This window comes from Antechinus flavipes, chromosome 2 (genome assembly GCF_016432865.1).
Source record: "Antechinus flavipes isolate AdamAnt ecotype Samford, QLD, Australia chromosome 2, AdamAnt_v2, whole genome shotgun sequence".
NCBI classification, from domain to species: domain Eukaryota; kingdom Metazoa; phylum Chordata; class Mammalia; order Dasyuromorphia; family Dasyuridae; genus Antechinus; species Antechinus flavipes.
In genome coordinates this window covers 141,818,201-141,832,581 of record NC_067399.1, presented here as the reverse complement: position 1 = coordinate 141,832,581, position 14,381 = coordinate 141,818,201, and the positions used below count along the sequence as shown (strand labels likewise).

General features: G+C 48.6%; 1 protein-coding gene across 2 annotated transcripts in view; it reads right to left on the bottom strand.

The window, feature by feature from the left end:
- The window catches only part of BMP1 (bone morphogenetic protein 1), a 55,966-nt gene continuing 41,585 nt past the window's right edge, over nucleotides 1-14,381 (bottom strand). Inside the window, exons 15-20 of one of the 2 annotated variants that reach the window (XM_051975691.1) lie at nucleotides 11,900-12,080; nucleotides 7,457-7,582; nucleotides 6,284-6,411; nucleotides 5,727-5,940; nucleotides 4,449-4,699; nucleotides 1-804 (exon numbers count right to left, since the gene is read on the bottom strand). In XM_051975691.1, the coding sequence (XP_051831651.1) occupies nucleotides 670-804; nucleotides 4,449-4,699; nucleotides 5,727-5,940; nucleotides 6,284-6,411; nucleotides 7,457-7,582; nucleotides 11,900-12,080 (1,035 nt within the window). In that variant the 3' untranslated portion in view covers nucleotides 1-669. Of the gene's footprint in view, nucleotides 805-4,448; nucleotides 4,700-5,726; nucleotides 5,941-6,283; nucleotides 6,412-7,456; nucleotides 7,583-7,907; nucleotides 8,263-11,899; nucleotides 12,081-14,381 lie in introns of those variants that run through there. The other variant, XM_051975692.1, reaches the window with a different exon arrangement.

The window sequence follows — 14,381 nt, the reverse complement described above, 5'->3', positions numbered from 1 at the left end:
TGGTCGTAACACTTTCAGTTTATTGGCTGGGGATATCCCCAGATGGCTGACCTCACTGCCCAGGGAAAAGAGAGGCCCCTACACGCGCCCCCCGTCCCCCATCCCCTCCCTCATCCCGCCCCTCGGACAGGCACGCTCTGAAACCAGAGCTCAAGAATAACACCAAAATGCAGTGGGGGAGGGCAAGGGGAGGCCTGGGCTTGTTGGTACGTTACAATGAGGATTTTGCCACTGACTATACAGAATATAATTTGGAGTGAGGGGGACAAGAAAGATGGGGGAGTCTTCCTCTCCAAGCAAACCTCTTCCAGATGCTGGTGGAGGGGAAGAGTGGGGAGGGGGTGCTGCCTGTGGAGAGCTCTGTGTCCTCAAACATCTCCATGAAACCTTCATCTCCTGGCCCCTCGCCCCTCGGTCACAGGCAGGGACAGGACAGGAGAGAAGAGCAGCGGGGAAAGGCATTTTGGGAAGTCTGGTTCCCCTGGTTCCCCTACCGCCAGAGACTCAACTGGGACCCAAGCTGGAGGCTGTGGCTCGAGAGAGGGAAGGGAATGGCCTCCCTCTGTCCCCTTGTCCAACCATGTAAGACAACCAGAGGGGAGGAGGGGAGCTGGTGTCGCAGGGAAGGAGGCCTTCCCTCTGGGGATGAAGGGAGAGGTCACTTCCTGCTCATTTCCTGCTGTGAAGGGTGTCCTGGAACTTGGTGCTGGTGTAGCGGAGGTGGAAGCCTTTCTTGTTGATGGTGTCGTCGGAGTGGAACCTCACCAGGACCGAATCTCCAGCTGAGTACACCTCCTCCGGGGGCTGTTGGGAGGCAAGAGCTGGGGGTGAGGGCTAGGGACACCGTCTCTTCCCCAGGCCGCCTCTACAGGGTCCCCCGAGAGAGCAGCAGCATAGAGGCTTGCATTTAGAACCGGAGAGGATCTGAGTCAACCCTTTCATTTTACAAGTTAGGAAACCAAGTCTTAGAGATGTTCAATATCTTGTTCAGCGTCACTAAGGAACCCCAGGTCCGGGGAGGATTCAAACAGGCCTTCCCTTGCCAACAAGGAAAAATGAGGCTAGGAGAAGTCAATCCCGCGCCCTTTATCTGCTCGAGCCCTAACTTTGTCTATTAGGATCAAAAGGCAGAACTTCTTGTGGCCCAACCAAAAAACACTGGCTGCTTCCTAGCAGGAGTTGTTATAGTTTTGTGTCTTGTCTGTGTGACTGAACCTCTCTAGCCCTTGTTTTCCTCATCTGTAAACTAAGGGAGTGGGATTCTCAAAGAATGCTTTCGGCTTTAAAATTTCATGTGGATTGTTTAGTGTCAACCCTCTCTCCCCCCACACCCCACATCTATTTCCCCTAGATTTATTGGCCTTATCAGTGTAGGAGAGACTTGTGCAATAAGAATTTGAAGAAATCCAGTTGGGAAGAGGAGATTTAGGAGGATGACCCATAGCTCTCAAGTCAGGATCTGGCACAGCTAATCACTAGGTGGATGAGTTTGGACAAGTCACCTTTACTTAGGTTTTCTCTTTGCTAAACAGAGCTAAGAATTGATAGCTCCTTTCCTTACCTCTCCAGATTGTCTGTAAAAAAGCAAGTGAGATCATACATTCAAAATGTCATTCTTTTTAAATTTTTCAACTTGAGATTTCACTGGTATAGTAAATGATTAAAAAGGAAATTCCCCATCACTATCACCAATGTAGATTAGCAACTTTTTTGTCAAGTGTATATAAAGTTAAATGACTTGCCAGGGTCATATAACTAGTAATCAAAGGTATGCCTGGAGCCCAAGCTTTCTAGCATTCTAGGACCAGATCTTTATAATTGTACTACACTGCTTTTCACCTTATTATAATTAAATGATCATTATTTTTGAAATTATTTTTCATCCAGTTGTGCCTTAGAACACAACTCTTAGATGAAGAGAACAATGTTCTCTTTGATTTCAGAGATGGGGATGAGGCTAGAGAAAAACAGAGGATGGAGGCAAAGTTGCCCCCAGACCCAACTAAGGTTTTTTTTTTAATCATTATAGCACCTGGTGATTCAGCCCTTTGATGAAGGAATGGTCTCTGCTTTCTTCCCTTTTCTCTCTTTTTTCTCTTTTGGTGTGTTCTCTTCAGCTCCCATGGCTTCAGTTATCTCTGCAGATTTTTCTCAGATTTATATATCCAGGTAGTAGTCTCTCGTCTGAACTTCAACCCCACATCTCCAAAATGTCCTGTTGGACATTTGAACCGGATGGCCCATGGGTATCTCAGACTCAACACTTCCAAAACAGAACTTCTATCTCCCCTCTTTGGAACATCTATTACTCCTTTTCATTTTGGGACAAAGCAAGGATGCTCATTATCACCACTTCCCTACTACTGCTAAGGCCCACTCAGCTCATATATCCAATCTACTGCTAAATACTCTTAATAGACTTCTCCACTCTAACCACCTCTAACCTAGTTCAGGCTCTCATTACTTCCCACCTTCTGCCTCAAGTTTCTTACTACTGTAACCATCCTCTACAAAGCTGCCAGTGATTTTCCTAAAGACCAACCACGTCTGACCCTTACTCAATAACTCTAGTGCCTCTCTATTACCTGGGATCAAATATAAAGTTTTCTGTTTGGCATTTAAGACTCTTCACAAGCTGCCCACCTCCTCTCTCTTGGCCCAGGAATGTTTGCCCACTTGTCTATTCCTTGTACATGATATTTCATCTTCCATCTCCCATTCCTGGAATGCTCTCTCTTCTCAATTCTGTCTCCTTCACATCCCTTGCTGTTTCTTAGGGTCAGCTCATCTTCCCAGTTCCCTCCATCACTAGAGTCTTTCCCTCTCAAGTTACCTTTCTTCTTCTCTGTGTGTATCTTATATGTACATATTTATGCTAAATTCCACATTAATATGTAAAAACTACTTGAGGGCAGGCACTGCTCTTGCAATTTTTTTTTTTTAGCCTTTTTTGTTCTCCCAGCACTTGGCGTAATACCTGACATATAGTAGTTGTTTAATAAATGCTGATTAATTAATGATCTGTTAAGGTGGAATGATATCCATAAAACAGCCTTGATCCTGACCAGGTTGCTGCTCCCTGGACAGCCAGGTTCTTCCCTGTGACCCCACAGAACACCAAGGATTCCACTCCAATCCCAGACTGTCCTTGTCTAGATTATACACCTGCGTGGTGACATGTGGAGGATTTTCTCACCTGCTGGGAAAAATCCTAGGCTTCTAGGGATCTTGGTAAATAACCAGACTAATGTTTGGAGTTGGTACACCCTGAAACTGTACACATTAATTTCCCTCATTCCACATCTTTTACTGTCCAAGGTGAGGAGGGAAATGGAAAAACAGAAGGCTGCTGGGGGCAGATGACTAAAGATCTTACTCTTCTTGACCAAGAGGTGCTGTCACTGAGAAGCTGTGGAGCATAAGGAGATAGGAAGAAAAGCTCTGTAGCCAGGGGAGACCAGGCCAGTTGGTCCAGGCTGAGAGAGGCAGGCCAGGAAAGAATGGGGTACATGGCCTCTGGACCTTTCTCCAACTCCTCCCCCACCTCTCTCTCCTTGCCATTTACACAAAAGCTGAATAAAGCTCTGCTTCCATAAAGGCCTGAGCAAAGCTAATAGTCTAGCAGCTGCTGCAGGGTCATTGGAATTTAACTCATCCTGAAGCATCCAGGCTGTCCCCCAAGAGTGACCCTGAAGAACAAGTCAGCAGCATGTACATGTGGGTGTTGTTTGTGTGTGAGGATGGAAGGGGGTGGGAGCTTAGGAGAAAAGTGTTGAAATAATTTCACTGGAGGAACAAAGGATGAGAGATTATGTAGAAAAGAATTTTTAAAAGGAGAAAAGAGAAAACACGAACTTTGGGCTTTGATCTCCCCTCTAGGACATACATTTTTAGGGCCTTGCTGTGGATGGAATTGGGGTTTTTTAAAGTACTGTGGAGGTAGCTTGGACTTATGAGAAGGTGGGAATTTCTATATCAACAAAAGAGGACACAGAATAAAGGATGAGTTCTTACTAGATTCCATATTAGATCACATGATGAATTGACAGACATGTTGCCTCTGGTTTCTGGTGTCTTTCCAATCCTGACTCCATGCTAAAAGGTCCCCTAAACCTACTTTGGCAGTAGAGACAGGGAACTGACCCCAACGGGCAAACAGAGCTCCTCCTTTCTCAATGGCTTGGCAGAGTCAGACCTTCTCAGGACAGGCCCATACAAACAAGGGAGTAGATCCAAACCTCATGACTGAGCCCCATACCGACTGGTTTTTCTAGGGTCTTCAGAGAGCCTAACATAACTAAGCCAAATATCTCAGCCTAGGTCTGAATCATCCACAAATCCTCAACCCAGTCAGGCCTTCCCCGTCCAGACTCCCAGACCCCATTTCAAGGAGCTAATGACAGCTCCCCCATTATAATCCACCTTGTTGAGGGGGAAGAAGAACTCACCCCAGAGCCACAGTAGCGCCCAAGCCTGGGCGCTGTGCTGTCATAGCCGTCGAAGAGTTCCATGTAATCATAGCCACAGTCAGCCTCCTCCTCCACCTCGAAGGTCTGAAATACCAGCTCCACACCGTAGCCCTCCTCCGCCACGATGACCCACTCACAGTCCGATCCTCCAGGGTAGTTGTTGTCCCCAAACTGGGCATGGGAGTAGAGGTCCTTGGTCTTCACTTCTGCTCGTACGTGGCCCCCACACTCTGTACATAGGAGGGGGAGACACATGGGAAGGTAAGCAGGAGAGGGAGCTACCTGTAATACCCCTTGTCCTCCCTCCTCCTCCTCTCTCCCCCCTTCCTCCCTCCGTCTGTCCCTCTCCTGTGTGTCTGTCCCTCTCCATCTCTCTGTGTTTCTCTGTGTCTGCTGAACTCTGTTTCTGTCTCTCTGTCCCTCACACACACTCGACTGCTTATTGCAGATTTCCCCTTGTGCACATTCAGGAGCCCAGATGCTGCTGATGTGGAAGGAGTGAAAGGGTGAAAGCAGGGACATGACAAAGCCATGGGAAGGGAGAAGGAGAGGGGCCAAAACTGCAAAGGGAGGAGGGGGAAGCTCTGTGTGTGGATCCATCAGCAGTCATTTTAGGCCCTTGCAAGGTTAACTTTGAACAAGCAGTGAGCATCCCAACAAGCATCACCTTGCACAGCCCTGCCTCCACATGCCTGGCTGTCTGGCAGCAACACCCTCCTGGCCCCTGGGCTGAGGAGCCTCCAGGCCAGTACCCTTCGGCAGTCTGCTGTCCTCCATGAAGCCTTCCCTGAAGTCCCAGCCCCCAGAGACCAATGATGCCCCCTCTGAATTCTCATTGTGCTTACTGTCTGTACCAAAGGCATTGTTAGATGTGTGATAGCTCAAGGCCAGCGTGGGAATCCCTCACTTTTTGTGCACAGAGAGCTTACTGTGCTTTCCCCAAAGTCTCATGATCCTTCAAGACTCAATAGCTGACTTCCTCCCAGGATCATTCCAACCCAGTGAGCCCTTGGAGAAACCTAGAGAAACATTGATTCTAACACTAATTTGGTGACGGATATATTAGCTTTCTTATGTGCAGACACACATCACGGCTTCCTGATTAGAGTGTAAACCACTTAGAAGTCAGAGCCTGTATCTTATATTTTTTGCATCTCATAGTGTCTAATACAGTGCCCTACAAAAAATGAATAAAATGGACGGATGGATTTGCTGAGCCCAGGACCCACCCTCTCCCAGCCAAGTCCCAGGCCCCACCTGTGGAATGGGAAGCTTGGAAACCCTTTCTCTGGACAGAGTTGTCAGAGAAGAAGCGCAGAAACATGCGGTTTCCAGTGGCCAGGACAGGCTCGGGCTTCTTGCTTCCGCAGAAGCGACCCAGTACAGGGGCTTTCGCATCACGCCCATCATAAACTTCCAGGTGGTCATAGGTACATTCTGGCTGGGACTCAATGTCCAACTCTGAGAAGGTCTGGAGAAGAGAGAGGAGGAGATCATAAGCCCCTTTCAGCCACCAAAAAGGGACAACCCTGCATAAAACGCCCATAGACTGATGAGTGGGGAAGGGGTCGCTACGGGGGGAAGCAAGAACTGTCGGTGAAAGTTAACATTCTCAGGGCTGCAGGTGCTCATGCCCTATTTCAGGGTCAGGTTCAACTACATTACTGGGGCTGGTACTGCCCCTCCCTATGGTGGTGCTCACAGTGCCAGCCACCCGCCGCCCTGTGAGTTATTCCAGAAGGAGGAACAATGGGGGATCCTGGCCAGAGGGGGCTAGGGGAAGGGGGGAGCCCATGCAGAGTGTGGCATCTCACCAGTTTGACACGGTGCCCAGCTGTGCTAGAGATAGACCAGGTGCACTCCTTTTTGCTTGGGTACTTGTCAGGCCAGTTGGGGCTGGTGATGGTGCCGCTGGTGGATGTAACCTTGTGGTCACAGCCGGCTGCGGGGAAGCAGGAAAAGATCAGCAAGTACCAAAACTCCTTTCTTCTGTAATTCCTGGGAAAGAATCTGTGTGAATGTGTGGGCTACGTTCCCTGTTGTCTGGGGGAGAGCTGAGCTCATTGGTCCTGCTTGCCATCAGTCCAGCCCTTTGTGTCCCTGGTGACCCGAACTACAGGGTTAGCATGATTCTGAAGGATGTATTAGACCTGCCAGAGGACGACAAATGCCATGTACAGTTGCACGGGTCTCTCCAAGAAAGAAAAGGAAGAGAGAAAAGGACAGGTGGGTGAGTTCAGAATCCTTCCTTCCTCTCTGTGATTCTGGACAAATCACTTAATATCTCTTGAATTCAATTTTTTATGTGTGAAATGGGGATTAATGATGGTATCTATCTCATAAGGTTGTGAGGATTAAACAAGGTTATATATATAATATATATGTAATATATATATGTATAAAGCTTTGAAAAACTTAAAATGCTACATAAATGCTGGTTATGATATTCCATGACAAATGACAGTACGAAAGTGAGCCGGGGTTCACCAAGACGGCGGGATAAGACATTAGGCTTGTTAGATACTGCCAGTGTATGGTGGTTTTACATGGTTTACATACATTACACAGGATTGCATGGAGATTTTAGGATTTCTCAAGGACTCTATTTCAATAAATCCTTGTTGATTCATTGATTTGTAGTTGATCTATCAGATGATAGCAGTAGATGGGTATTTTCAGAGTGCATAAGGGTCCTGGGAAGTGGGCTGGTCTTCATTAGTAGTTTGTTGATAACTGGGTTAGCATGTTTAATCTTCCCACATGATAGAGATAAAAGGCTCCAGTTACAAAATGGAATTAGTTAAATCCCCACCAAATTAGTTGATCCCCACCATAGTCCTGAGAAAGGAGGTCCTGTTATACTCCCCATCTTACAGATGGGGAAACTGAGGCAGCAGCATCACCCAGCTTGCGTCTGGAGCTAGATTTGAACTTGGGGCTCTGTGCACTAACGGCCTCGACCAGAACAAATGCCACCGGGGCCTCACCTTCCTTGCAGTCGTGCTTGTTGTCGTGGAGGACGAAGCCGCTGCGGCACTGGCACTCGTAGCTGCCGAAGGTGTTGACGCAGTCCTGCTGGCAGCCGCCATTGTCCTTGGAACACTCGTCCTTGTCTGTGTGGGAGGGAGAGCAAACACAACACAAAGCCCTCTCTGTGGGCTGGGGGCAGGCAGGGCAGGCCGGGCTGGGGGCTGGGAGCAGAGTCGAGGCTCTCCTCTCCCAAGGCCCGGGCGAGCGGAGGGCGGGATCCAGAGGTCAGAGCGTTAAGCAGCCACCAGATGTGGGAGGCCCAGCTGTGCGGCCCGGGAACGGCCCGGGGCGTGGGGGAGAAGGCAGGAGGCAGGAGGGGAATGCGAGCGGCCGCAGGGGGACCCCCTACCATTACCTGCTTACTGGACAGACGGACAAGTGGAAAAACAGACACATGGACAAGCAGACTGCAAGAGAAAGGAGCAGGACGCGGGGGTCCCTCTTTTACTTCACAACAGGAAATGTCACAGACACCATCAAAATGGGGGGGCGGGGTGGGAAGCACCCGGGGAGGGGGAGCAGGAGAGCACCAGTTCTGTCCGGCCGGGGCAGGGGGACAGGGAGAGGCGGCCGGAATGGAGGGGACAGAGGAGCTGGGGGTCGGCGGACTCGCGGCCCCCCCTTCGTCCGAGGTGGAGTTCCTGAGTAACAAACAGGCTGCAGAGGCCACAGAGGCCTCACTGGGGGGTCCGGTTTCTTTTCTGCATTCGGTTTTTGAACGGCTGGGGGCGTCCCCGGGGTGGCTGCAGGGATGGCCTTTTTTCTGAAATGAGAGAGAGGAGGAGAAAAGGGACCAAGGGGAAGGGGAGAGAGGGGGGTCAGGAAAGAGGAGCAGGTGAAAAACCACGTCCAGGGTCTCAAGCACATTAAACAGGGGCCAGGGGAGGTCAGGGGGCTTGGGGGCATGCAGGGCGGCCATATCCGGGAGCAGCCGGGTCACAGGAAGGGAAGCAAGGGGGGCAGCAACCGTGGCACAGAAGGGGAGCTCCTGACAGGGAGGGCTGGCGGGCGGGCAAGGCGTCCCAGGCTCAGACCCCGGGGAGCAGCCCGGGGCACAGGGAGTCTGGAGCCAGAGATCTGGGGAAGGAGGGAGGGAGGGAAGAGACTGTTCTGTGAGAACCTAGTCCTTTTACTTGCTGGGTCTACAGAGCATCCTGGACAGACACACACATGCTCCCTGGGGCGCGCAGACACTCAGACCCACCCGCCGCTTCCCTGACGCACCGTGAGCGACACATTCACGGAGATGCACAGACAGATACAGATTCACATGCAGACAGGAACATAGAAACGGAGCCAGAAAGAAGCAGGCACACATATGCGCGCTCGCTCTCTCTCCCCTTCTCCTTCGTCCTCTCTCTCCTCCTCTCTCCCCCTCCCTCCTCCTCTCTTCCCCACTCTGTCTCTCCCTTCTCTCCATCTCTTCTCTTTCCCTCCTTCTTTCCCTCCCACTTTCTCCTCTCTGTCTCCCCTCCCTCTGCCTCTGTCTCTCCATCCTCTCCTCTTTTTCTCCATTTCTCCGTTTCCTGTCTTTTTCTTCCTCCCTCCCCTCCCCTTCCTTTCTTTACCTCCTTCTTCCTCCCTCCTTCCTTCTTTCCCCGTCTCTCTCTCCTTCCTTTTGATTGTCTCTCTCTCCCCCCCTCTCTCTTCCTCTCGTTCCCTGGCTGTCTCTCCCTCCCCCCCCCTTTCTCATCTCTGTCTGTGTCTGTCTCTCTCCTGTGTCTGTCTCTATGTCTGTCTGTCTCTGTGTCTGTCTGTCTCTCTCTCTCCCCTGCCTTCACCCCCCCCCCCCAAGACATAAAACAAGAATGTCAAAATGCCTCTTAGTAATCAGGTTGCCAAGTTAGTATTCTCTTGTAATTCCCTTGGCAGAAAAAAAAAAACCAGGCTCTCAAGGCCATGAATTTGGAGACCCTGGGGAACCAATCAAAACGAGAGGGGTGCCTTATAGCTGGAGCAGACAAGAAGAGAAGCTATCAGAAAGCACTATCTTTAGGGACAAGAGCTGCAAAGGGGTGCCCATGAAAGTTAATAAGACAGAGTCCTCCACCACCACTACCTCAAAGGGGCAGCTTTTACAATATGACCATTCAGCTCTGACTATGGGCTCAGCTTCCATCTCCCGGGGACTCTTGCTCAGGCTAAGTAATAATGGAAGAACTCCTGGGCAGAGGACCTGATGTCTTACAGAAGAAACTTCAAAAGACAAATGATACAAGAGGGAGGAATTCCTGAGGCTTTGTCCTAAGAACTCTACAGAAGCCTCTGGGCTGATTTCCTAGATGAAGGCTTCCAAACTGAAAGAGGAGGAAGATTTACTTTTAAGGAACTTTGGAGGGCAGTCAGGAAAGGTGGGTCCCATGAGCCTAGGAGATTTATCATCTGTTGGGATTCTGGCGATGAGAGGGAGTCCCACCTCTGAACCAGGGGAAGGAAAATGGCAGGAGTGTGAAGGGCAAGGGGAAGATGGACATGTGCCTGAAGGAGGAGACACCACTCACCCTGCAGTGCCTGCAAGCCCCTTGGCATCTTGCTTGGCTGAGAATGAACTGAAACTCTTCCGGGGTCTTCTGCTTCTCAGCCTAGGGTCTCCTCGTGAGTGTCCGAGTGGCTCAAAGAGCCCGTCTTGGGGCTCAAAGCCAGACACCCCACGCCCCCAGCACCAAAGGAAGAGCCCTCCAGCCAAGGGTCTTCAGCAGGTCTCGTACCCAAAGGCAAGGTGGGCCATCACTGAGCTGAAGGAAGCCATCCGTGGGCTGGCCAACCCTGGCATCCAGGCCTAATGGATTGGGGTTTTAAGAATACCCTTTTCCCCACTTCATAAGACCACAGTGATAGAAAGGCAGAGAGAGACAAGAGTAAGCAGGTAATGGTTTTCCCCTAGGGCCACGTCATCCCTTGAGTGGGTACAATGTCACTTCTGGCCACTTCCATCAGGCCTCAGGCACCAGCACAGGGACATGTGCTTTGGATGGTAGGGAAACAGTCTGGTCCATGTCGCATTAACGGGCATCTCGGCAAGCAAGAGGAAAAGGGCGGGGGATGAGAAATGGAGAACACTTCAAGCAGAGCCAAGCGGGACACAATAAAAGAAGCAGGTGCATGTGGCCAGCTGGGCAGGCAAGGGAGGGGGCACTCCAGGAATGGAGAAATCAGCTCTGGTGCTGGAGAAGGCAGCGCATGGGGCTTAGGCTGAAGGACTTAGGGCGGGGGGAGGCAAGGGGAATATGGCTGGTGTGGGAGGGGCAAGGGGCATGAGAAGCAGACCTCTCCCCTTTCCCACAGAACCCTGCACAGGCTGGTCACTGACTCGGACTTCGGAGTCCTGTTATTTAGGCAGTGAGTGGGAGGTGGGACAGGATAGATATAAAGGGAAGAAAACTGCTTGTGGGCTCAAGTCCAGTCCAACTTCCTCCATGTCCAGTGGTTCCAAGCCACATGATCCTCTCTACCCTCGAGCTCTTTTAGGATATTCCACACAATTTATCCCTGGATTATCACATGGTATTTTCATGTGTCTGTCTTATGTCCCCATGAATCTGCCAGCTCTGGGAGACCAGAATCCTGTCTTACACTCTACCAGCTCCAAAAGGCAGAAGCTCAGGATGGAGCACACAGTGTGATTCAACAGATTATCTGAAAACTGGGATGGGGAAGGCGGAGGGGCCTGTGCTGGATCCCCTCAGAGCCATATCTCCCAGCAAGAGGGCAGACCCTATAGACTGGCCTGAAAACAGAAGGATATGAAAGGAACAAGGACAGTGCCTTGTATGTTAATAAGTATTTAATAAATTCTGTGATGTGTCTTAATCTGGCTTTCAATTGTGGGTACAATGAGGACAGGGAATGTGTTATATTAGGATGGAGATGCCTAATTATTTCTTCCCCCTTTTCCCCTCCTCCCATTCAGAGTCCCTGATTTCAACAGTGTAGGAAACGGTTCAATAATGCAAATCCCCAGCCTATCCATAACCTGTGCCTTAAAGGGCTGTGTGGGACAGTAAGAGGTTAAGGGTCCCACAGCCCATCTGTGGCAGAACTGGGCTTGGACTAAGACTTCCTGACTGTAAGGCCCATCTTCCAGCTACTCCACCACACTGCCTCTCTATTCTTTCTTGAATCCCTGTAATGAACCAGCTCAGCCTGCATGGAGTTTTGGCAAAGGACCTGACCACCAGCCAAGGTGGAGAACTGTTGCCCAAAGCCTCAAGAGAACATGAGGCAGGAAAGCCAAACCCGCCAGGCCCCTGACCACGAGAGCTCAGAGACAGACTGTCGTCTCTGCCCAAGGCGGGGGCCTGGGGGAGACAAGGGGAGAAGGGGGGAGATAGAGCTGCACCCATCAGGTGGGATGGGAGGAGCTCCACATTGGATCCCGGGGCAGGGGACACCGGTGTTACCTGAGAAGAAGTGGGCCTTGAAGCCCTTCTTGGAGACAGTGTTGTCTGACTTGAACTCCACACGCATGTTGTTGTACTGGGAAGTTATAACCTCGGGTTTTTCAGCACCGCAGAACTTGCCGTGAAGTTTGGAATCCGCCGTCAGTCCGCTCCTCACCTCCACAAAGTCATACTTGCACACCTGCCCCAAAAGGTACAGTTCAGGACCCGCTTCCAAGGACACCTCCCTTCCCCAACATCTTCAACCCTCAATCTATTATTCATGCTCTGAACCATGAGGACAGGATTTCTTAACTTGAGATCCTGGGGTTGATTTCAGGGAGTCCTGACCTCAGGGGGAAAAACAATTGCTTTGTTATTTTTACTAACCTTTTCTTGAAAGTTAGCATTTCCTTCGAATATTAAAAAAAAAAAATAATGACATGATTTTGAGAAAGGGGTCCCTTTACTTCCCCAGATTGTTTCAGAGGTCTTTGATATACAAAAAAGTGAAAGTCGCTTCCCTGGAGTGCTTAAAATATCTGGGTCCCCAAATAAGGACTTACATTGCAGTCTTATTTGAACAGGATTCACAGTACTAATTCTGGGCTTTCCAATAGAATCATTGGATTTCAAAATTAGTGCTCTTTCCACTAACTCTGGAAGTCAAAGGATCTGAGTTCAAATCCTATCTCTGATATTTATTTGTGTCATAATCTCACTTTCCTTATATGTAAAACTACAGGGTTGGAATACCTAGCCTCTGATGTCCCATTCAGCTTCAGCTCTCAGATCTTATGAAGTGTTTATTCAGTCTATGAAGTGTTTATCCAGTCTATGAAATGTTTATCCAGTCTCTCTAAAATGAAGACCTCCTTTGAAATGAGGAACTCACTCTCTTTTGAAATTCCCCAACTTGCTCCCAGTTTATTCCTCTATGGCCAAACAGAATAGATTATCTTCCACATGCCTTCCCTATAAATACTTGTACCCTTATCCCAAGCCTTCTCTTCAACCTCTGTTTCCCTCAATTGATCCTAAATTGTAAACTCCTTGAGAAAGGATCCACGTCTTATAAACCAATTAAACATTTGTGAGTCTATGTGCCGAGTTTGAATCTGGCTGTAGACATTTACTAGCAGTGTGACACTGGGCAAGTCATTTCATCTGTTTGCCTTAGTTTCCTCAGCTGGATAATTAGGATACTAACAGCATCTACCCTTCAGGGTTGTTGTGAGAATCAAATGAGATAATATTTGTAAAATGCTTAGCACAGTGCCTGGCACCTTTTCCCAACAACTAGATGATGTCAGTGCTACAGTTTTCTCCATTTTACAAATGAGGAAAAAAGATAAAAGATAAAGATTTTAAGAGATTTGCCCATTATCATGCAGCTAGTAAGTGCTTGATTTGAACTGAGATCTGCTTTGTTCCCTCTGCCACCTAGCTTTCTATGCAAACTATACAAATCTATCATTGACAAAAGGGGATGGTAGAAAGAGTTTTCCAAAAGCCCTGGGAAGAGAGGATATGACCCTCCTTGGCTGTACCTTAGGGATGGAGTGCAGCCTTACAACATACATAACTGCAACAAATTTTGATTCCTATAGGACAGGATAAAATACCCACTAGTGAACTGAGTGGTACTATTGACAGAAAACTCATGAGTCACGATGGACCAAAAGCTGAGTATAAATCAACAATTTAAAAAATAAATGAATGACTGATGAGATTTCAACCTGCATTATTAGAAGTATTTAAATATAAGAGTTAGGACACAAACTTTGCAGATGCAGGGATATGCTGGTGTATGTTTAACAATTGACTCTCCAGCTGGGGCAGAAAGGGAGGTAGTGGGAAAGGTACGTGGTAGACGCTTTTAAGTTTGATCTGCATTATTTTCTCCATTTTTTTTTAAATCAAGAAATCAACAAAACAATGAGCTCTAATGTGTAGTTTGCTGATTTCCAAGGTATAAATGAAATGGAAATTTTAACAATCTATTCTTGCTAGCTGGTCCAAGTTGCCTCTAGAATAACTTTGCTTAGACCCTCATTAAAATAATATATTCAGGTTTGTCTTTGATAATTTAAAAAGTTAGAGAGGAAGATTAGCTTCCTGATTATAAGAGGGAATCCCCAGGGTTCTATGACTTTGTCTTTGGGAGTTGATTCCTAAGGTTCTGACTTATCAGCAACAAAGATACCTTAGGCTTAAGAGTACTATTTCTGGTACACCAGTACCTTAAGTCAGAAGGACCCGAGTTCAAATCTGACCTCAGACACTTAACACTTCCTAGCTGTGTGACCCTGGGCAAGTCACTTAACCCCAATTGCCTCAGGGAAAAAAAAAAGAGTTATGTTTTTCAGCTTAGGAAGGAAAGGAGGGTAGATTTTACCAGTATAGGGAGCTCCTGAGTGAGAAAATTCCCTTTGCCAAAGGGGGTTAGCATCATTTCTTTTTGCTTTTAATGCCATATAATATTTATTGATCATATATTATG